General features: G+C 60.6%; 1 protein-coding gene across 1 annotated transcript; it reads right to left on the reverse strand.

Moving 5' to 3' along the window:
* Nucleotides 1–1,543: 1,543 nt before the first annotated feature.
* ASB10 (ankyrin repeat and SOCS box containing 10) lies at nucleotides 1,544–23,508 on the reverse strand. Its single transcript, XM_073329607.2, has 5 exons — nucleotides 19,901–23,508; nucleotides 10,501–10,768; nucleotides 4,432–4,936; nucleotides 2,350–2,463; nucleotides 1,544–2,024 (listed from the first exon to the last, which is right to left on the reverse strand). Exons 1-5 carry the CDS (start codon nucleotides 20,124–20,126, stop codon nucleotides 1,839–1,841), a joined length of 1,299 nt encoding a protein of 432 aa, XP_073185708.1. The 5' UTR covers nucleotides 20,127–23,508; the 3' UTR covers nucleotides 1,544–1,838.
* Between the last annotated feature and the right edge of the window lie 99 nt (nucleotides 23,509–23,607).

Below are 23,607 nucleotides of genomic sequence, written 5' to 3' on the forward strand. Positions count from 1 at the left end.
GGGGGGGTGAGCGCTCTGTCTGGGGCTGGGGGGCTTGGGGGTTAGAGAGACTCAGGGCTAAGGCAGAGGGTTAGGGTGCAGGGGGATGAGGGCTCTGGCTAGGACAGGGAATAAAGTGTTGGAGGGGCTCAGGGCTAGGGTTGAGGGTGTGGTGGGGGGGTGTGGGCTCTGGGGTGGGGCAGGGCTGGGGATGGGTTTGGGGTGCAGAAAAGCTGCTCTATGACAGGAGCCAGAGAGGACTCCCCCAGCCCTTTCCCTGCTGGCTGCAGTGAGCTCTGGGGGAGAAGCCCCCCCAGCAGCAAACTCACTCCCACCATTGTCACTGCATGTGCTCCTATGGCCCCTCTCAGGTCCAGGAATCTCCCTCGCCTCCCCCGAGGTGGGTGCTGGGTGCACCTCCTCCCCTCCTGCTGCCCCTCACTGGAGGTGAGGGATGGGGTTGCCCCTTGCCCAGCATGGGGCAGGAGCAGTGACTGCATGCGGGGGGCGGGGGGCCTGTGCTGGTGGAGGGTCCCGCCAGAAAAGGGAAGGGTCTGAGGGGGAAGGGCAGGCTCAGTCTGCCCTGGCAGTGGGGGGCGGGCACCAGGACCCTGCAGCTGCAAGGAGGCAGCATGGAGCTGCAGGGGGAGACCCACCGAGGTCGCGGGCAGCAAGCGGGGGCCAGGGGACGCTCAGGGGAGGCGGAGGGGGGTGGCAGGTGGGGCCGGAGGGGATACCAGGCCCCAAATATGTGTGGAGCTGGGCCCCTGGGCTCTGAATATTGCTGGTGCCAAGGCACCGCGTGGAGACAGAACTCTTGCCCCTGGCCACTGCGTCCGGCTGGCTCTGCCAGGACGGGAGGGCCACAGCTGCCTGCAGAAGCAGCTCCATCAGCCACTGTGTCGTCTGGGCCAAACCTTGGTCTACAAAGGCCTTGGTCCCATCTGATGCGGTGCTGGGAGGAGCTGGTGGCAAGTGGCCCCTTCACGCCAGGCAGCAGAGGGGCAGGGAACATGGTTCGTCATGAAGAACAGGAAACTCGGGCAGCTGTGAATTCATCAGGCTGAACTCCAAGCTGGCTCTGCCACACCTCAGTGCTAAGAACAACCCAGAAAAGCTTCCAAGGGAGCGCGAGGCCGCAGCCAGAGGCTGTTTCTGCATTGCCCAACCTCCCTCTGCACCCCCAGTCGCCCTGTCCATCTGCCCCCTCCCCCAATCGCACCCCATCCATTGCGCCCGTCCAGCCCTGTCATTTTGCTCCGGGTACTCGAGGATTTGTAGGGGAGAAGCATTTCATGTAGCTCCTACCCAGGGGCAGTGTTCCCAGACCTTCGAGACAGAGCTCAGCCCTGCAAAGAGGGGGCAGATTGCTCATTAACCTTTGGGCTCTTGGCCCTTGCCTGCCGCCATGGCCCCAGCGTCCCTCTGTGACTGCACCAGCACCATGTGTTCTGCGGCTGCAGAGCCAGCATGAGGCAGGTCAGACGGCAGCCCCCCGTACGACAAGGAAGGACACATGCCAACCAGGGCATACAAAGACCAGGATTTATTCCAAAATCTCCATAATACACAGCAGGGCCAGCGAAAGGCAGGGACCCACCACAGGCTAGCTATAGAGCTTGCTGGCATGGGATGGGTTGGTGCGGGCAGAGGGTGTCTCAGCTGGGAGTACAAAGGGCAGACCTGGCATAGGCCAGGCTGGCATTGGCGGGTATGGGGTGGAATGGGCACAGAAGGGCTGGCTTTGGCTAGTGTGAGTGGGGAGGCAAAGCTGACCTGGGCTGTCGCAGGCAGGGCACAAAAATTCAAAGCAGATAAAGAAAAGGATTTAGAGTTGGCTCAATCCAGGCTCCAGGCCCCTAGTAGAGAACGTCCTCAAAGCTGAGCAGCAGGAACTGGTGCAGGGAAGAAGGCAGATGGAGCTTGGGCAAGACCTGCAACAGCCGGCCCTCGAGGTAGCTCCTGAGTGCACAGCGGGCCAGGTGCTGCAGGGAGCGGGGCCTCTGCCCCAGAGAGAAGAGTGACTCGTAGAAATCTGGGTGCTTCTGTCAGGAGAGAAGAGAGAGGTCAGCATGGGCCTTGTTTCCTCATGACAGCGGGCCGGTGCCCATACCCCATGTCATGTGACAATGGCAACAAATCATGGGCAGACAGTTTCCGCCAACACTGAACAAGGAGCTCTATTCGCACAGAGGTCACAGCCTTATCCCTACTGCCCTTCGGTTTCTGTCTGTCCCTGTTTCACTTCAGGGCTTCTGCCCAGCACCTTCCCTGCCCCCTCAAAGCTTCAGAGGGTGCTTCTGGGACCTGCCTGGCCAGCCAGGCACTGTGGGGTGGAGCCCCGGGTCCCCGAAGGCTCTTGGTCCTTACCTGCACGATCTCAGCGGGGACAGCCTCTGCCCACTCGTCAGTGACCCGCACGCGGTCATAGCTGTTGATCAGCACCTCGATGGTGCGCGGCGAGGAGCAGCAGTAGTGCAGAACCTGCAGCAGGGAGGGGATGGGAGGAGGCTGGTCTTGTGCACCACACTCCGCCGGCGGGGACCTGACTTGGATTCCCTGCTCTGCTACTGCCTCCCTGTGACCCTAGGCAAGTCCTGTAACCTGTGTCTTTTCCCAGTCTGGGAGGGGCCATGCCCACATGTTGCACATGGTGGGGTGGGATGGGCCATGTCTGAGGGTTGCAGGCCTGCAGGTTGTTATGGCAGCAGGAGGGCTCCCTATCCCCTGACGCACACTCCCCATGGCCCAGGCCATCAGTAGCTGTCAGAGCCTATTCCAGCTGCAAGAGTGAGCCTCATTATCTGGTGTTAATAGGAGATTAATTAGTGTTAATTGTTGATTTTCCTGTATTTTCCCAAAGGGGAGAGCAATCTGCAGATCTCCAGGCTGGGTAATTATTGCACTGCTCGGGAATTAAGGAAGATGGTTAACCCTTTGCTTGCTGGTGTCTTGCACAGAGGATGCAGTAGGAGCTGGGGACAATGCCCCACGGAAGGAGAGCACCTCCTAAGGCCAGTGCCAGAGAGACAGGCCAACTTCACCAAGGCGGGACAGCACCTCGTGGGGCCTGGAGATTAATGGAGCTTGGGGGGAGGGCTGTGTGCTCAGCACACAGGGAAGGCAAGAGACCCCTACAGGGAAATATCACTCCACGTGGATCCCCCCTCAATACAACTCCCTCTGCAGCTCCCCCAGACCATGCCTACCCCCAAGTCACCCCTGTTCTTCCCCCACATGTCAATCTCTGTAGGTCTGGGCATGCCGCAATCCCTGCCCCAAGCCCTGCCATGCTGCCTCCTTCCTGCTCTGCCTAACCCCCATCACAGCCAGGCAGTGTGGCAGGGGAGGGGGCAGGTCATGGGCAGTTCAGGGTGCACCATGGGAGCTCCTGGTAGGACACTGCTTGCCAGGCAGCTGATACGTTCTGCATCCACTGCAGCGCCTGTCCTAGCTGATCTCAGGTGCACATTGCACTGACCCAGCTTGGCGGTCACAGGGTCTAGCTCATGGTGCCACACTCCCCGGCAGACAGCTTCCCTGCTGCCCCTCCAGCCCAGCTCTCTCTGGGATGAGCCCCAGGCCCTGCCGGAACCAGGCACTGTGAAAGCCTGCACGCTCCCTGCAGAGGGGGCAGAGCCAGGAAGTTGCATGTGGCCAGCACCTGGACATGCTGCCTGCAGCCGGCCTCTCCTCACACCTAGCTCCCCTGCCACCCCTGCGGGACAAAGCCCTCAGGGTGGAGGCTGCTACCTTCAGGGCCATTTGCTAGGAAGGGAGCCCCAGCTGGTGCAACCAGGGGCTGAATGTGATACACCTGCCACCTTGTCCTGCCCTCCATGGCCTTGGTCTAAGAGCACAGGTTCTTCAGAGCATGGCTGGCCTTTCCCATGCACCCTCTGTGCCCCACCTCACCTAAAAGCCTAGGCCCACACAGCCCACACCCACTCCTGAAGAATGAATGGCTGGACTGACTGCACCAGGACTAAACAACTCGAGCCAGGGGACGATGGCCCACAGCCAGAGAGCATCTCCTAAGGCTAGTGCCAGAGAAACAGGATTACTTTCTCTTTCCCAGCCAAGTCCCCACTGCTCGCAACACCAGGGCTGGGAGCTCACAGCCCCTCGCCCCCCAGACCCTAGTAACCTCAGCAGGGGGCAGCGGTGTCCTACCCCGGTATATACCTAAATGTGGCCATTAAAGGGACACAGCTGGGCCCCTTAATCAGCAGCCCAGCCAGGGAAAGGAACCCAAATGCTGGCACCTGGGGTTGGGGGACCCCAACTGCTGGGCAGCAAGAGGGAACTCAAGCCCCTGAGCCAGCAGGGAACGAGACCTCGACGAGGGGAAGGGGTTCTGCCTGCAGGTGAGGGAAGGCCTCCTGGGAGCCCCCGATCCCACACCCCTCCCACGCAGCACCCATCCTGCTGCTGTCCCAGGCAGCTCCACACCTTGATGAGGGCCCCGGGCCAGACGCGTATGGAGCCACGGTTGAGCAGCGCCCGCACCACGAGCTCCGGTCGGTGCCCCAGCTTGTAGGCCGCCACCTGCAGGATGTTATGCATGGCTGTGTTGCCGCTGTAGCTCATGATGTTGACATTGGCACCATGGGCCAGGAGCAGCTCCACCACAGGGGCGCTGGCGTTCTTGCAGGCCTGGTGCAGGGGGCGCTGCTGGTCCCGGTCCGCAGCATCGACATCGGCACCGCTCTGCACCAGCTGCTGGCAGACGTGGTAGTAGCGCTCCGTGTCCTGGGGTGGGTGTGCCTGGGCGCAGGCGGCATTCAGGGGGGTCTGCCCCTCCTCGTTCTTGGCCTCCAGCCCCGCTCCATGGCGCAGGAACAGCTGGACGTGCTCTTCCAGGCCGTGCCGTGCTGCCACGTGCAGCGCTGTGTCCTCTTCCTCCTCCGTCTGGCTGTTCACACTGGCACCATACTGCAGCAGCAGCTTCGCACACCTGACAGCGTGGGACACCTCAGCCACGAGTTTCCCCTCCTCTGCCCAACACCTACCCACTATCCCCCCAACTACCCACTGCCCCCGAGCCCCAATCTGCTGTCCCACCCACCTACCACCTGCCCTCTACTCCCCATCCCCCCGCCGTCCACATCCACCCGCTGCCTGCCTGCTAGCCCCCGCACTCCCCACCCGCCGTCCCCTATCCACCCGCCGCCTGCCTGCTAGCCCCCACACTCCCCACCCGCCGTCCCCCACCCACCCGCCACCTGCCTGCTAGCCCCCACACTCCCCACCCGCCGTCCCCTATCCACCCGCCGCCTGCCTGCTAGCCCCCACCCGCCGTCCCCCATCCACCCGCCGCCTGCCTGCTAGCCCCACCCGCCGTCCCCTATCCACCCGCCGCCTGCCTGCTAGCCCCCGCACTCCCCACCCGCCGTCCCCTATCCACCCGCCGCCTGCCTGCTAGCCCCCACACTCCCCACCCGCCGTCCCCCACCCACCCGCCACCTGCCTGCTAGCCCCCACACTCCCCACCCGCCGTCCCTGTGACGAAGTGGGCCTGTTCTTAATGTTTCCTCCGAATATTGTGGGGGTGCCTCAATTTCCCCTATGCAGTTCTTAAGTATCTAGGGGGTGGGGTAAGGGTGTATGATCATTGCAGAGCCCTAGAGGGCCGGTGTGTGCAGGAGTCTGGACACAGAGAATGGCCGACACCCTGTTTCCTGGCAACTGATGGCCTGGGCCCTTCCCCCCTGCGAGGTGAGAGCTAAAGGGTTGGAGAACAAAGGAATCAGGTGACCACCTGGCCTGGGAAAGGAACAAAGCCCAGAGGAGGAGGGGCTGGAGGGAGTTTCAGTTTGGGGCTGGCTGGGACATGGAGTGAAGGGCAGACGTGGTTGTCTGGCTCACTGCCCCCCCAGAATGGACCCAGCTGAGGGGTCCCGTTCTCTGCACCTGCAAGCTCTGTTTTAGACCATGTTCCTGTCGTCTAATAAACCTTCTGTTTTACTGGCTGGCTGAGAGTCACGTCTGACTGCGAAGTTGGGGTGCAGGACCCTCTGGCTTCCCCGGGAGCCCTGCCTGAGCGGACTCGCTGGGGGGAAGCACACGGAGGGGCAGAGGATGCTGAATGCTCCGAGGTCAGACCCAGGAAGGTGGAGCCGGGGGAGCTGTGTGTCCTGAAGACAGGCTGCTCACAGAAAGGCGACTACCCCAGAGTCCTGACTGGCTTCATGGGGAGCAGTTCCAGAGCATCGCCCAGGGACTCCGTGACAGTCCCCTATCCACCCGCCGCCTGCCTGCTAGCCCCCACCCGCCGTCCCCCATCCACCCGCCGCCTGCCTGCTAGCCCCACCCGCCGTCCCCTATCCACCCGCCGCCTGCCTGCTAGCCCCCGCACTCCCCACCCGCCGTCCCCTATCCACCGCCGCCTGCCTGCTAGCCCCCGCACTCCCCACCCACCGTCCCCTATCCACCCGCCGCCTGCCTGCTAGCCCCCACCCGCCGTCCCCCATCCACCCGCCGCCTGCCTGCTAGCCCCCACCCGCCGTCCCCCACCCACCCGCCACCTGCCTGCTAGCCCCCACACTCCCCACCCGCCGTCCCCTATCCACCGCCGCCTGCCTGCTAGCCCCCGCACTCCCCACCCACCGTCCCCCATCCACCCGCCGCCTGCCTGCTAGCCCCCACCCGCCGTCCCCCATCCCCCCGCCGTCCCCTATCCACCCGCCGCCTGCCTACTAGCCCCCGCACTCCCCACCCGCCGTCCCCCATCCAGCCGCCGCCTGCCTGCTAGCCCCACCCGCCGTCCCCCATCCACCCGCCACCTGCCTGCTAGCCCCCACCCGCCATCCCCCATCCACCCGCCGCCTGCCTGCTAGCCCCCACCCGCCGTCCCCCATTCACCCGCCGCCTGCCTGCTAGCCCCCACCCACCGTCCCCTATCCACCCTCCGCCTGCCTACTAGCCCCCACCCGCCGTCCCCCATCCACCCGCCGCCTGCCTGCTAGCCCCCACCCGCCGTCCCCTATCTACCCGCCGCCTGCCCACCCGCCATCCCCTATCCACCCGCCACCTGCCTGCTAGCCCCACCCGCCGTCCTCCATCCACCCGCCGCCTGCCTCCTAGCCCCATCCACCGTCCCCTATCCACCCGCCGCCTGCCTACTAGCCCCCACCCGCCGTCCCCTATCCACCCTCCGCCTGCCTACTAGCCCCCACCCGCCGCCCCCTATCCACCCGCCGCCTGCCCACCCGCCATCCCCTATCCACCCGCCACCTGCCTGCTAGCCCCACCCGCCGTCCTCCATCCACTCGCCACCTGCCTGCTAGCCCCCACCCACCGTCCCCTATCCACCTGCCGCCTGCCTGCTAGCCCCCATCCCTCTGCCGTCCCCATCCACCCACCGCCTGCCTGCTAGCCCCACCCATCGTCCCCCATCCACCCGCCGCCTGCCTGCTAGCCCCACCCACCGTCCCCTATCCACCCGCCACCTGCCCACCCGCCATCCCCTATCCACCCGCCACCTGCCTGCTAGCTCCACCCGCCGTCCTCCATCCACCCGCCGCCTGCCTCCTAGCCCCATCCACCGTCCCCTATCCACCCGCCGCCTGCCTACTAGCCCCCACCCGCCGTCCCCTATCCACCCTCCGCCTGCCTACTAGCCCCCACCCGCCGACCCCTATCCACCCGCCGCCTGCCCACCCGCCATCCCCTATCCACCCGCCACCTGCCTGCTAGCCCCACCCGCCGTCCTCCATCCACTCGCCACCTGCCTGCTAGCCCCCACCCACCGTCCCCTATCCACCTGCCGCCTGCCTGCTAGCCCCACCCGCCATCCCCTATCCACCCGCCACCTGCCTGCTAGCCCCACCCGCCGTCCTCCATCCACTCGCCACCTGCCTGCTAGCCCCCACCCACCGTCCCCTATCCACCTGCCGCCTGCCTGCTAGCCCCCATCCCTCTGCCGTCCCCATCCACCCACCGCCTGCCTGCTAGCCCCACCCATCGTCCCCCATCCACCCGCCGCCTGCCTGCTAGCCCCCATCCCTCTGCCGTCCCCATCCACCCACCGCCTGCCTGCTAGCCCCACCCACCGTCCCCTATCCACCCGCCACCTGCCTGCTAGCTCCCACACTCCCCACCCACCGTCCCCATCCACCCGCCACCTGCCTGCTAGCCCCACCCGCCGTCCCCCATCCACCCGCCGCCTGCCTGCTAGCCCCACCCGCCATCCCCTATCCACCCGCCGCCTGCCTGCTAGCCCCACCCGCCGTCCCCTATCCACCCGCCGCCTGCCTGCTAGCCCCCACCCACCGTCCCCCATTCACCCGCCGCCTGCCTACTAGCCCCCACCCGCCGTCCCCCATCCACCCGCCGCCTGCCTGCTAGCCCCCACCCGCCGTCCCCTATCTACCCGCCGCCTGCCCACCCGCCATCCCCTATCCACCCGCCACCTGCCTGCTAGCCCCACCCGCCGTCCTCCATCCACCCGCCGCCTGCCTCCTAGCCCCATCCACCGTCCCCTATCCACCCTCCGCCTGCCTACTAGCCCCCACCCGCCGCCCCCTATCCACCCGCCGCCTGCCCACCCGCCATCCCCTATCCACCCGCCACCTGCCTGCTAGCCCCACCCGCCGTCCTCCATCCACTCGCCACCTGCCTGCTAGCCCCCACCCGCCGTCCCCTATCCACCCGCCACCTGCCTGCTAGCCCCACCCGCCGTCCCCCATCCACCCGCCGCCTGCCTGCTAGCCCCACCCGCCATCCCCTATCCACCCGCCGCCTGCCTGCTAGCCCCACCCGCCGTCCCCTATCCACCCACTGCCTGCCTGCTAGCCCCACCCATCGTCCCCCATCCACCCGCCGCCTGCCTGCTAGCCCCACCCACCGTCCCCATCCACCCGCCACCTGCCTGCTAGCCCCACCCATCGTCCCCCATCCACCCGCCGCCTGCCTGCTAGCCCCACCCACCGTCCCCATCCACCCGCCACCTGCCTGCTAGCCCCACCCATCGTCCCCCATCCACCCGCCACCTGCCTGCTAGCTCCTACCCGCCATCCCCCACCCGCCGTCCCCTATCCACCCGCCACCTGCCTGCTAGCCCCACCCGCCGTCCCCTATCCACCCGCCACCTGCCTGCTAGCCCCACCCGCCGTCCCCTATCCACCCGCCACCTGCCTGCTAGCCCCACCCGCCGTCCTCCATCCACTCGCCACCTGCCTGCTAGCCCCCACCCACCGTCCCCTATCCACCCACCGCCTGCCTACTAGCCCCCACCCGCCATCCTCTATCCACCCGCCACCTGCCTGCTAGCCCCCACCCGCCGTCCCCATCCACCCGCCACCTGCCTGCTAGCCCCACCCGCCGTCCCCTATCCACCCGCCGCCTGCCTGCTAGCCCCACCCACCGTCCCCTATCCACCTGCCGCCTGCCTGCTAGCCCCACCCACCGTCCCCTATCCACCCACCGCCTGCCTGCTAGCCCCACCCGCCATCCCCTATCCACCCGCCGCCTGCCTGCTAGCCCCACCCACCGTCCCCTATCCACCCGCCACCTGCCTACTAGCCCCACCCGCCGCCCCCTATCCACCCGCCGCCTGCCCACCCGCCATCCCCTATCCACCCGCCGCCTGCCTGCTAGCCCCCACACTCCCCACCCATCGTCCCCCATCCACCCGCCGCCTGCCTGCTAGCCCCCGCACTATCCACCCACCGACCCCCATCCACCTCCCGCCTGCTAGTCCCCTATACATCCACTGCCCATCCCTCACCCTTAACCCACCCACCCACCTGTTGTCCCCTACCCACCTACTCACTATCCCCCCCCCCCCTCAGCTAGCCCCAGATCCACCTGCTGCCGGCCCTGCCCCCACCTACCTACCTACCTGGCTACTAGCAGTCTCCCAACTGACCATCACTCAATCCTGCCATTCACCCATCCTATGTGGATACCCGGTTGTGTCCACACCTCTCCCACTTTCCCAGTGGCTAGGGCCTGGGATCCCAGGCTCCAGGGGCCCCGGGCAGCACTGTACCGAAACCAGTGGGTTCCAACAAACAGGACAAGGGGCTGGGCAGCAGGACTCCTGGGTTCTATCCCAGCTCTGCCCCGGACTTGTTGTGCGGCCTGTGGCACGTCCATCGCTCTGTGCCTTGGTCTGCCTCTGCCTGTGGACGGCCTGCTCCTACCTGACCTCCTGCGACGTGGTCTGGGATTTGCCAGTGCAATGCATGCTGGCTGGGCCTCTCTACCTCCTGCTGGAGTTGTGGGCACATGAGCCCTGCTGGCTGGGGAGGCAGCAACCCACCCATCTGAGCCAGCCCCATGCTCAGCAGCAAGCAGCTCTGGCTTTGGGACTGGATCCTGTGGTCAGCTACCAGAGTCTGACCCCGCGCACGGCGCTGTGCAGGGCAGGTACGCAGGCCTCTCCCCCATGGGCTGTGGCACCCAGGCCCTCGGCCCTGGGCTGGCGCCTGGCCCTGAAGCGGGGCTGCTGACAGGCCCTGCGTGCGGGTGTGCAGGCGGGTTGGGGTGTGCGAGCCCCCCCGCGAGGGAACTCACTGGATGGAGGCGGGGCTCTTGCAGAGGTGCAGGGGCTGGTGGCCAGCCTCGGAGACGGTCTTGGGGTCAGCCCCAGAGGAGAGCAGCAGGCGCACACAGTCGGTTCTGGCCGCCGCGCAGGCCTCGTGGAGAGCTGTCTTGCCGCCAGGCGCAAAGTCCACGGCAGCGCCCCTCAGCAGCAGGTGCCGGAGGCAGTCCAAGTAGCCGCGCCCCGCCGTGATCTGCAGCGGCGTGGTGAGCTCCTGCTCGTAGGTCAGCGACCACAGCCCTGCCGTGCGAGAAGGGCTGTGAGGGGGACAAACGCACACACAGCCACAGTGCCCACCCCTGCCCCTGCCCACCAAACCCTCTCCCACAGAGACCAGCCCCCCTCTCTCGGCCCCCCTCCCACTGCTCCCCTCCCCCCGCTCCGCCGGGACCAGGTGTCCGAGGAAAGCTGCTGGGCTTGGAGTTCATGCCGAGGGGGGTCCCCAGGCCACACTGAGTCCCGCCCCGGAGCTGCCTGTGGGGGCTCACCCGTGGGGCCGTGGGACGGGGATTTGCTCTCTGAGCTGCACCCAGCAATGGGGGCGGCTAGGTGCGCTCGCCACGACAGGCAATCAGGACAAGGCATGTCGAACACTCAGAAAGGGAGGGGGGCTTCTGGTCATAGGCGCCGACCTCGGGGTGCTCCGGGGCTGGAGCACCCCTGGGGAAACAGTGAGGCTGCTGCCCCACTCTCAGCGCCTCCCGCCCACCGGCAGGCCCCGGGAATCAGCCCCTCCCCCCCACGCCGTGTTTTGGGGCGTGCAGGAGGCTGGGAGGGAGGGGGAGGAGCAAGGATGTGGTGCGCTCGGGGGGGGGGGGGGGGACGGCACTGGGCGGGAAGGGGCGGGGTGGGGGTGGGGCCTTGGGGGAAGGGGTGGAGTGGGGGCGGGGCCTGGGTCAGAGCCGGGAGTCGAGCACCCCCCGGCACTTTGGAACGTCGGTGCCGTGCCCTCAGTCGCCGCGACCCCTGGGCAGTGGAGGTCCCAGTGGTGACCACAGCGGTCGATGCGGGGCATTGCGGGATAGCTGCTAGAGGACAGCAAGGGTCGACCCCTGTGACGCAGTGTCTCCACTCGCACTGCGTTGCCTTAAGGACACTGATGGTAGCTCAGAGCCGCTCGGTGTTACTGGGGCGGCGTGCAGGGCTCTTACATCGGGGTGGTGTGGCCCAGGCCGAAGAGCCTTACTCAGTACTTCACATTGCAAATGCTTCAGCTGATTTTTCCTTCTTTCCCGTGTCTTTAATAAAAGGATCAAAGCATGTTTCATGGTACCTTTGCCCATGGGCAGTGGGCAATGGAGGCTGGGGGAGGCTAAGCCTCCCTAAACCTCCACTGATGCTCCGTGCCACAGCCCTGGGGCCAGGCCACAGCAGGCCTCTGGGTGGCCCAGGCTCAGGGCTCAGCCCCAGCCAGCCAGCGGGGGCTCCTCCGGACTGCTCCGGGCGCCGGCAGGCCAGCCAGGGTTCAGGGCTGCTCCAGGCACTGGCCGGGGTTCGGGGCTGCGCCAACAGGTTGTTCAGTGAAAGCAGGGGGTGGGAGGGCGGAAGAGGCGGAGTGGGGGGCAGGGACTTAGGGGAAGAGGCAGGGTAGGGGGTCTAGCCTCCCCAAACTTGGGGTGCATGCCTTTGCCATGGCACTGAGCAGGCAGAAGGCTCTGTATATCAAAGCCCAAACGTCTTCTGAAACTGTTTTATGTTGAATAGTGGTCTGGTTATATTAACACCTTTGGTTCATATATTCCAGTTAAATTAATACAGCATCCCAACCCCCCACCCCAGACAGTACCAGCAACACCCCCTGCCCTGCCCTGCCCCAACCTCCCTGGACAGCGTCAGCAACACCCCCTGCCCCAACACCCTCCAGACAGTACCAGAGACACCCCCTGCCCTGCCTCACCCCCCAGACAGTACCAGTGACACCCCCTGCCCCAACCCCCTATACAGTGCCAGTGACACCCCCTGCCCTGCCTGAACACCCCCAGACAGCATCAGCAACACCCCCTACCCTGCCCCAACCCCCCCAGACAGGTGACTAAATAAATGCTCCCTAGTTTTGAACAGGCTGCCTTGCCTCACTGCAGTCTCTCACTGATTGTAATGCTCCCTAAGAAGGAAAAGCCTCTCTCAGGCATCTGACCTCGACTGGCCTCACTGGTGAGAACCACGGAGAGAAACGAGGGTTGCTGGAACGCAAAGGGTCAGTCTCGGAGTCCTTGAGAATACATGATCTGTCCTTGGGAAAGGGTGGGCTCTGGCCCACTGAAGGGGTTACACCAGGGGTTCTCAAACTGGGGGGGTCGTGACCCTTTAGGGGGTTGCAAGGTTATTACATGGGGGTTGTGAGCTGTCAGCCTCCACCCCCAAACCCCGCTTTGCGTCCAGCACTTATAATAGTGTTTAATATAAAAAAACTGTGTTTTTAATTTACACGGGTGGGGGGGTCACACTTAGAGGCTTGCTGTGTGAAAGGGGTCACCAATACAAAAGTTTGAAAACCACTGGTATGAGATCTGAGGCCTTTGTCTGAAGCCATATTAGGCCAGCAGTAGCCTAAAAAGCAGAGCTAAAAAGCAGAAAGTGACATCCTCACATTCCATCTAAATTACATTAAAACAATATCCTAACGGGTTGTTCAGAAGGCTCCTGTCCGAATAGCACTCATCATCACCAGATAATAATATAGCTTTTAAAATGGTTAAAGAAAGCTTTGTTGGATGGCATCTGTCTGACAAGAAACCACTTATCAACAGTCATGGGTGTGAAATCCCTACTTTATTATTGTTTTGTCTTTATGGTCCCCACGTCTCTATAATTTATCTATATGGTCTCTGTCGGGTTCTTTGATTGTTTCTGTCTATTGCATAACTAATTTTGCAAGATGTAAATCAACTAAAGTGGTGGGCTCTGATTGGTTAAAGAATTGTTTTGCAGTATGTTAGGATTGGTCAAAGAATTATTGTGTAGTACTTTAGCTTAAAATGATTGGTTAAGGTACAGCTAAGCAGGACTCAAGTTTAACTATATAAACTGGGGTCCAAAATGAAGGTCTTGGGAACCAACTCCAGGACCCAGCCCCAAGATCAGAGCTGCCAGACCTCAACACCCTGCCAACCACACCATGCAGAAACTGGAGTCCCCCAGATGACCTGATCCTGACTGGCCATCAAGAAAAGTTCATCTGCCTTATTGGGAGTGGTGAGCATTGCATGCTGTGTGTGCCTTCTGTTTTGGTGATTGTTAATAAATAGTGGTTCAGGCAGAGGTCCCCCAGCTTTTGGTCTCCTTACCGCTGTCTGCACCACCCCCGGATCCAGGGCCAGGAGTGGGGCCACGGCTGTGGGGGATGGCAGATTGGGGTAAGGGGCTGGGGCCACAGCTAGGGGTGAGGCTGGGGCTGAGAGTGGGGCTGCAGCCAGGGGCCGAGGTTGGGGGTGGGAGCAGAGCCATGCTGAAGCTGGGCACGGGGCCAGGAATAGAGCCGGGGGTGAGAAGGACTGGAGCAGAGCTGGGAGTGGGGAGGGTCTGAGTGGTGCTCCCTCCCTGCTCCCCCTCCCCCTGTGAGGGCTGGCCTGGGCATTGCTGTGCCATGACCCCGGACATTCCTCCATGCTCCCCTAGGGGGTGTGCCCCACAGTTTGGGGACCTCTGGGTTAAGGACATTACTGTGTAAGGCTCTTTCACGAGTGAAAGGCCCCACAAACCTGCAGAAGATTGCGCCCTGAGCCCTAGGAACGGGGTAAGGGTGGGGCTGCCTAAATTAGCCCGGTTACAGCTTGAGCCCATGGAAGGTAAAGGTGGGGTGCTCTAGCATTTGGGTAACACTGGAAACTGTTTAAAGGTTGGGGCATAGCACAGATGCTGTGAATCCATGACAGCTGACTTCATCACAGCTTTATTCTGAGTCACCCCAGCGAGCACTTCCTTTTTGTCACCCTGCAAGCATGGCGGACGCACATCTAAAGCCCCAGGAGTTTCCTGCCTACATCCCAGCAGGGGTATCTGAATATTGCCCAGGAACACGTATGTTTAGGGCCCTACCAGATTCATGGCCATGAAAAACACATCACGAGGAGCTAGGATTCACGATGTGACGGAGAGACTGCCGAGACTCATCAAGCCCTCGGATCGCTACCCCTTCCTGCTTCTCCACGTGGGCACCAATGATACTGCCAAGAATGACCTTGAGCAGATCAGTGCAGACGACGTGGCTCTGGGAAGAAGGATAAAGGAGCTTGAGGCGCAAGCGGTCTTCTCGTCCATCCTCCCCGTGGAAGGAAAAGGCCTGGGCAGAGACCATCGAATCATGGAAGCCAATGAATGGCTACTCAGGTGGTGTCAGAGAGAAGGCTTTGGATTCTTTGAGCATGGGATGGTGTTCCATGAAGGAGGAGTGTTGGGCAGAGACGGGCTCCACCTAACAAAGAGAGGGAAGAGCATCTTCGCAAGCAGGCTGGCTAACCTAGTGAGGAGGGCTTTAAACTAGGTTCACCGGGGGAAGGAGACCAAAGCCCTGAGGTAAGTGGGGACGTGGGATACCGGGAGGAAGCACGAGCAGGAGAGCACGAGAGGGCAGGGTTCCTGCCTCATACTGAGAAAGAGGGGCGATCAGCGGGTTATCTCAAGTGCCTATACACAAATGCACGAAGCCTGGGAAACAAGCAGGGAGAATGGAAGTCCTGGCACAGTCAAGGAATTATGATGTGATTGGAATAACAGAGACTTGGTGGGATAACTCACATAACTGGAGTACTGTCATGGATGGGTATAAACTGTTCAGGAAGGACAGGCAGGGCAGAAAAGGTGGGGGAGTTGCACTGTATGTAAGGGAGCAGTATGACTGCTCAGAGCTCAAGTATGAAACTGCAGAAAAACCTGAGTGTCTCTGGATTAAGTTTAGAAGCATGAGCAACAAGGGTGATGTCGTGGTGGGAGTCTGCTATAGACCACCAGACCAGGGGAATGAGGTGGACGAGGCTTTCTTCCGGCAACTAACAGAAGTTACTAGATCGCAGGCCCTGGTTCTCATGGGAGACTTCAATCACCCTGATATCTGCTGGGAGAGCAATACAGCGGTGCACAGACAATCCAGGAAGTTTTTGGAAAATGTAGGGGACAATTTCCTGGTGCAAGTGCTGGAGGAACCAACTAGGGGCAGAGCTCTTCTTGACCTGCTGCTCACAAACCGAGAAGAATTAGTAGGGGAAGCTAAAGTGGATGGGAACCTGGGAGGCAGTGACCATGAGATGGTTGAGTTCAGGATCCTGATACAGGAAAGAAAGGAGAGCAGCAGAATATGGACCCTGGACTTCAGAAAAGCAGACTTTGACAACCTCAGGGAACTGATGGGCAGAATCCCCTGGGAGATTAACATGAGGGGGAAAGGAGTCCAGGAGAGCTGGCTGTATTTTAAAGAATCCTTATTGAGGTTACAGGGACAAACCATCGGGATGTGTAGAAAGAATAGTAAATATGGCAGGCGACCAGCTTGGCTTAACAGTGAAATCCTTGCTGATTTTAAACACAAAAAAGAAGCTTACAAGAAGTGGAAGATTGGACAGATGGGCAGGGAAGAGTATAAAAATATTGCTCGGGCATGCAGGAGTGAAATCAGGAAGGCCAAATCACACCTGGAGTTGCAGCTAGCAAGAGATGTTAAGAGCAACAAGAAGGGTTTCTTCAGGTATGTTAGCAACAAGAAGGAAGTCAAGGAAAGTGTGGGCCCCTTACTGAAGGAGGGAGGCAACCTAGTGACAGAGGATGTGGAAAAAGCTAATGTATTCAATGCTGCTTTTGCCTCTGTCTTCATGAATGAGGTCAGCTCCCAGACTACTGCACTGGGCAGCACAGCATGGGGAGGAGGTGACCAGCCCTCTGTGGAGAAAGAAGGGGTTTGGGACTATTTAGAAAAGCTGGACGAGCACAAGACCATGGGGCCGGAAGCGTTGCATCCGAGAGTGCTAAAGGAGTTGGCGGATGTGATTGCAGAGCCATTGGCCATTATCTTTGAAAACTCATGGCGATACGGGAAAGTCCCAGACGACTGGAAAAAGGCTAATGTAGTGCCCATCTTTAAAAAAGGGAAGAAGGAGGATCCTGGGAACTACAGGCCAGTCAGCCTCACCTCAGTCCCTGGAAAAATCATGGAGCAGGTCCTCAAGGAATCAATTCTGAAGCACTGAGAGGAGAGGAAAGTGATCAGGAACAGTCAGCATGGATTCACCAAGGGCAAGTCATGCCGGACTAATCTAATTGCCTTCTATGACGAGATAACTGGCTTGGTGGATGAGGGGAAAGCAGTGGACGTGTTGTTCCTTGACTTTAGCAAAGCTTTTGACATGGTCTCCCACAGTATTCTTGCCAGCAAGTTAAAGAAGTATGGGCTGGATGAATGGACGATAAGGTGGATAGAAAGCTGGCTAGATTGTTGGGCTTGATGGGTGGTGATCAATGGCTCCCTGTCTAGTTGGCAGCCAGTATCAAGTGGAGTGCCACAAGGGTCGGTCCTGGGGCCGGTTTTGTTCAATATTTTCATAAATGATCTGGAGGATGGTGTGGATTGCACCCTCAGCAAGTTTGCAGATGACACTAAACTGGGAGGAGAGGTAGATACGCTGGAGGGTAGGGATAGGATACAGAGGGCCCTAGACAAATTGGAGGATTGGGCCAAAAGAAATCTGATGAGGTTCAACAAGGACAAGTGCAGAGTCCTGCACTTAGGACGGAAGAATCCCATGCACCGCTACAGACTAGGGACCGAATGGCTCGGCAGCAGTTCTGCAGAGAAGGACCTAGGGGTTACAGTGGACAAGAAGCTGGATATGAGTCAGCAGTGTGCCCTTGTTGCCAAGAAGGCCAATGGCATTTTGGGATGTATAAGTAGGGGCATAGCCAGCAGATCGAGGGATGTGATCGTTCCCCTCTATTCGACATTGGTGAGGCCTCATCTGGAGTACTGTGTCCAGTTTTGGGCCCCACACTACAAGAAGGATGTGGAAAAATTGGAAAGAGTCCAGCGGAGGGCAACAAAAATGATTAGGGGGGTGGAGCACATGACTTATGAGGAGAGGCTGAGGGAGCTGGGATTGTTTAGCCTGCGGAAGAGAAGAATGAGGGGGGATTTGATAGCTACTTTCAACTACCTGAAAGGAGGTTCCAAAGAGGATGGCTCTAGACTGTTCTCAGTGGTAGCAGATGACAGAACGAGGAGTAATGGTCTCAAGTTGCAGTGGGGGAGGTTTAGGTTGGATATTAGGAAAAACTTTTTCACTCGGAGGGTGGTGAAACACTGGAATGGGTTACCTAGGGAGGTGGTAGAATCTCCTTCCTTAGAGGTTTTTAAGGTCAGACTTGACAAAGCCCTGGCTGGGATGATTTAGCTGGGGTCAGTCCTGCTTTGAGCAGGGGGTTGGACTAGATGAGGTCCCTTCCAACCCTGGTATTCTATGTTTCTATGATTCTACGATCCGTGAAATCTGGTCTCTCCTGTGAAATACGATTTTTTGTGTGCTTTTACCATATACTAGACAGATTTCACGGGGGAGACCAGCATTTCTCAAATTGGGCATCCTGACCCAAAAGGAAGTTGCGGGGGGGGGTCACAAGGTTCTGGTGGGGGGGGGTCGCAGCATTGCCACCTTTACTTCTGCCCTGCTGCCCTCGGAGCTGGGCGGCCGGAGTGCAGCGGCTGCTGCCTGAGGGCCCAGCTCTGCAGGCAGCAGCGCAGAAGTTCGGGTGGCAAGGCCAGACCCTGCCACCCTGACGTCTGCCCGGCAGCTGCTGACGGGGTCTCTGCCTCCGGCGCTGGGCTCCCAGCCAGCAGCCGCTGCTCTCCAGCCGCCCAGCTCCAAGGGCAGCACTGCCGCCAGCAGCCGCCGGGCAGATGTCAGGGTAGCAGTACCACCCCCGCCCCCACAACCCCCTTTTGGGTCAGGACCCCTACAGTTACAACACTGTGAAATTTCAGCTTTAAATGGCATCATGACATTTATGATTTTTAAAATCCTATGACCGTGAAATTGACCAAAATGAACTGTGAATTTGGTAGGGCCCTACATATGTTCTATTAACCCCCTCCCACATAACCTCTGACTTTTAATTTTGCCAGTGGGTGCCCCAAACCAGCCCCGCCCCCACTCTGCTCCCAGGGCCCTGCCCCCACTCCACCTCTTCCCATCCCCACTCCGCCCCCTACTCCAAGGCCCACCTCCTTTCTGCCCCCTACTGCCTTAAGGGCAGTGAGGGAGGGATGGGGCATAGAGGAGCCAGTGGCTGGGCAGCCCCACTGAACAGCTGATCAGCGGGGCAGCCACTGAAGAGAAGCTGGGAGCATAAGGCCAGCCAGTGAAAAGCTGATTGGCAGCCAGCCCCAGGGCCCCCAGAGCAGCAGCCCTGGCCAGCCCCACGGTTGCTGAGCGGCGCCTATGCTCCCACACCAGGATCTTGTGATACCCTCAGGTGAACTCCACTCCCAGCACAACAGCACTGGAAACACTGGGCCCATACCGTCCAGCTAGCCTGAGTATGACAGCGGTGCAGCTGCGGCTGAGCTGTGCAGCGCATCACCCCGCCTGAAGCCACTGGGCACGTTCTTGGCATGGCTCAGCTACAGCTGAGCCAGCTCGTTGATTGCTAGGGGCGTACGCAGGGGTGAAAGTAACTTAAAGGACTTACCAGTACGCTGGAGTCCTGAGCGGGGGCGTGGCCTCAATGGGAAGAGGCGGGGCCTTTAAATCAAGATTTAAAGACCCCGAGGCTGCAGCTGGGAGCCCCGGGGCCTTTAAATCAGCCCCGGAACTACCAGCTGCAGAGGCGGCTGGGAGCCCCAGGGCTCAGGGGCGATTTAAAGGGTTAAATCGCTGACAGGTCCCTGCCGCCACTACCCCAGGGCTCTGGCAGTGGGGCTCGGGAGGTCATTGAAAGGGCCCGGAGTTCCGGCCGTTGCAGGGAGCCCCAAGCCCTTTACATCGCTAGCCTGGGGAAGCCAGTCCGGTTCGATATGGGATACTGGCTCTTGCCGGTACGCCGTACTGGACTGGACCGACTTACTTTCACCTCTGGGTGTACATGCACACAAGCAGAGGAGCCACGCCCCTAGTCTGCAGTGTGGACGTAGCCCTAGAGACTGGGATGGGGACCCGGGCTGGATATAAAACACCCTAGAGCTCCCTCCCCAGCCCCCAGCACTGGCGCTCCCTCTGCCCCCAACACACATCCGCCTGGATTCCCTTCCCCTTGACACCTTCCCCCCAGCACTTTCTCCTCCCCTGTGCCTCCCCCAGTACTTCCACCCATTGAGCATCCCCCCACAGCACTCCCTCTCACCCCCCAGCCTCCACCCACCAAGCACTTTGTCCCCCAGGTGCTCGCTCTCACCAAGTTTCCTGCTGGTCCACCGCAGCTCGTCACCCTTGGATTCAATGATGAGGTTGACGGCAGCGCTCTCAGTGAAATGCTTCTGCACTGCCTCCAGGTCCCCGGTGAAGAGCGCATTCTGCACCAACACATCTCGGCACTCGATTGGCTCCATGCGGCTGCTGCAGAATCCCCGGCCCCCAGGGGTTGGGGCAGTCAGGCCGTGGTCCATGTGCCCGGTGTGCATCCACCTGTCCAGCAGATCCTCGTCCAGCTGCAGTGCGGGGTGAGCACTGGCTTTATAAAGGGGCAATTGGCTGCTGCAGCCCCAGAGCTCCTGGCTCAGTGGCGTGTCCTTGGTGGGCTGCTCCCGGATGCAGGCTACTCAGGACTGGCTGGCTGGGTCAGACACGGGCCTGACTCAGCCTTTATAAATAGCGCCCTTGGCAGCACCCACCACCAGAGTTTGTTTATCCTCCGCTGCTGGCACTGATCTCCAGGGTCACTTTGGGCACGGGGCAGGCCCCTGACTGCTCGCTCTCCCTGGCTAGCACAGGGCAGTGCGTACTCTTTCCCTGTGCCCCTGGGCAGTGGGTGTAGGGACCAAGGTGTCATGCCCACAGCACACGGAAATGTGCACCACAGAGCAGAGCCAGCCTGGCCCAGATCTCACTGGAGATGTGGTGCAATGCAGGAGCAGCAAGCGAGGATGGGGGGGGGTGCATCTGAGACAGGAGTTGGGGGCAATGCCAGGGCTGGGTGAAGCCTGCTCTCCTTTACCCTCTGCATAGGGCACTTGGGATACAGAGCAGCTGAGTAGTGACGACCCCAGAGAGAACTGAGGGGGTGGAGGGGGAGGCAATACTAGGGCAAGACTTGGCTGGGGCAGTGCAGCGAATAGACCTCACCTAGGGGTGTGGGGCTGGGCAGGAGTGGGGAGGGGAGGGAAGGGACACCCTGTGTCTATGGGGCTCTTGGGATACCCCTCTTGGAACCCTGCACTCAACTCCAAGCATGGTCCCAGAGGCCTGCCCAGGGGCAGGGAGGGGCCAGCCCATTTCTGTGCGGTATCCAAATCCAGCCCCCAGAAAAGGGAGGAAACCAGTTCTCTCCAGCTGCTTCAGAGGGGAGAGGTTCCTATGGAAACCACCAGGGCTTTGAAGGGCTTTTCCATTTGGTTAAGTCACACCAGAACACAGCAGCCATCTCAGACATGACCTGGTTCAGGGTGAGAGATGCAGCCGCCAACGCTCCCCCCAGTCAGAGACTGCTCCCAAGGAGGGCACCCCAGGTGGGCTGTGTGGCTGGGGTGGCTCCCTGGCAGGCCGGGCCTCACAAGGAAGGAAAACTATTTTTGGCATGTATTTCTCTTGTGAGTTTGTTCCAAAGTAAAAAGGTGGGAATGGGAGTTGGCCTCTGTGAAGCATCTAGGAGTTAGCCTGGGCTCTCTACTCTGCGGCCTGGCAGCTCACACACCCAGCTGAGCTGTCAGGCTCTCCTGGGCTCATGGCACCTTTAGCTGGGACACCACAAGCTGAATAAGCTGTTCAAGCGGCTCCAGCCATTGTGAGAGGGGAACAGCAGCCACTGGGAATCACTCTAGATAAAGCAACAGAAAAGATTTTGCTTCAAAGCACCTTCACCTTGCATAGTCCCTTGAGAGTTGTGTTAACTACTTATGCTAAACAATCTGCTCCACCTTGCAGTGAGCTGTGACGCTCTGAGGCCAGGTCTGCACTGCAGACCTAGGTCAGCATAACTATGTCGCTCAGGGGTGTGAAAAGTCTGGAGGCCTTCTCCTGCCGACACAACTACTGCCTCTGGGGGAGGTGGATGAACTACTCCACTCCCATCAGCATAGGAGCATCTTCACTCAGGCCATGTCTACACTACCACTTGTGTCGCTCAGGGTGTGAAAAAACCACCCCCCAAACAACGTCAGTTACACTGATAGCAGCCCGCTGAGCACCGTGCTATGTCAGCGGGAGAGCATCTCCCAGAGCTACGCTGCACTCCCTGCCGGGGGCATGGAGCGTCTCCCCCAGACGAGCTGTATCCCTGCATGTGTAGACGCCCTTCAGCGCTTCAGCTGCGCTGATGCAGCGTTTTAACCTTGCCCAGACCTGAAGAGGAGCTCGGTGTAGCTTGAAAGCTTGTCTCTCTCACCAACAGAATTTGGTCCAATAGAAAATATTCCCTCCCCCACCTTATCTTGCAGAAACCAAACAAGAAAGCTCTGCTAAGGCAAGTATGAACCTGGCAAATACTGAACTGACTCTCTGAAAGCTGGAAGGCTCAGTGAGTTCTACAAGCCCAGGGGAGTCAGAGCTCCCACAGCCAGACATCTGAGAGTTCCCGAGCCCATTTCTGACCGGAGCATGCAGAAGTATCTTTCGTGTCCCCACTTAACCCTAAATAGGATGAACTGATTTTGCCCAAACTTTAAAATAATAATAATAATAAAAATGCACTTCTGGGCCACTCTCCTGGCTGGAGAATCCCAGCACAAGGGGAATGGGCCTGTGGAAGTTCGGAACCACTGCAAACGGCCAGTGAGAATGTACGGACAGAGGCCCAACCCCACTGGGAGCTCCCATACAACCCGGGAGACACCTGGTCTCTGCCTTGCTCCATCCCTACAGTTCATTCTCTGTTAAGTGCCGGCAGTGACCTAGATGCTGAGCCAGACGCACAAATGAGTCGCTGCCCTGCAGAGAATGTGCTGCGAACCAGCCGAGCACATATGGTGCCACCATGGCAGGAATTTGGCCAGAAGAGGCCCCGCCCCCCTACTTCCTGCAAATACAGAGCTACCCAGGGCTTTGCCCAGTTTAAATGGCTGGAGCAATGCAGCTCCCACCACTTCCCAGTGGCACCGTCCAGTAACCAGCAGCGCCTGCCGTTCTTCCCCTTTGCTCAGTCACTCACATCCCACGGTCCAGTCACGCTCCCAGGGCTACACTAAGCGCCTCTCCCTTCTTGGGGCTCTGCAGCCTGTCCCCACAAACTGTGACACCCTCGGGCAGCTACACAGCTCCTGGAGCTCCCTCTATGTGAGGACCGAGAGCCCCAGAGTTGAGTGCAAGGTCTGAGGGGATGGGGAAGAGAGGAGCATGGTGTCCCGTGTGCGTGCATGTGTGTCTGTCCCCAGCTCCCTATAGGGTTGGGGACACCCCCTTCTCAGGGACTGGGGACCCAGAACTGCATGCAGGGTTCAGGGGATGGGAGCTGAGCAGAGGGTCCCAGAAGTGTCTCTGCCCAGAACACTAGAGGGAGGGGCTGCCCCCCATTCTCTGGAGTAGAGGCATCTGTGTGCACAGCTCAGAGCTGCCTGGGCTCAGGGGCAGGGGGCTCGTTCCCTCTCAGGGCTGCATGAGGGTAGTGACCCAGACCATGGGCCCCCTCACACTGGAGCTGGGACAGGATCTGGGCAGACCCACAACAGGCTCCCGGTTGCCATTCCAGGCGTAGTTGGGAGTGTACGTCTTGGTTCTCTCTCACCCCACATGCACCACTCTTGCTCATCCTATGTATGCATGCAGAGCCCCAGGTGCACCCGGTACATGCATACATGCCCCCGCATGCACACACGTGCACGCACACACACAGAGACACACACCACATGCATGCACAACCCCCCATGTGCACACACACAGAGACACACATGCACAGACACCCCCCCAAGCTCAAGTACACCGCCCCTCCAGGTTTGCCCCACATACGCACTT

The sequence above is a fragment of the Lepidochelys kempii genome, chromosome 2 (assembly GCF_965140285.1).
Source record: "Lepidochelys kempii isolate rLepKem1 chromosome 2, rLepKem1.hap1, whole genome shotgun sequence".
Taxonomy (NCBI): Eukaryota; Metazoa; Chordata; order Testudines; family Cheloniidae; genus Lepidochelys; species Lepidochelys kempii.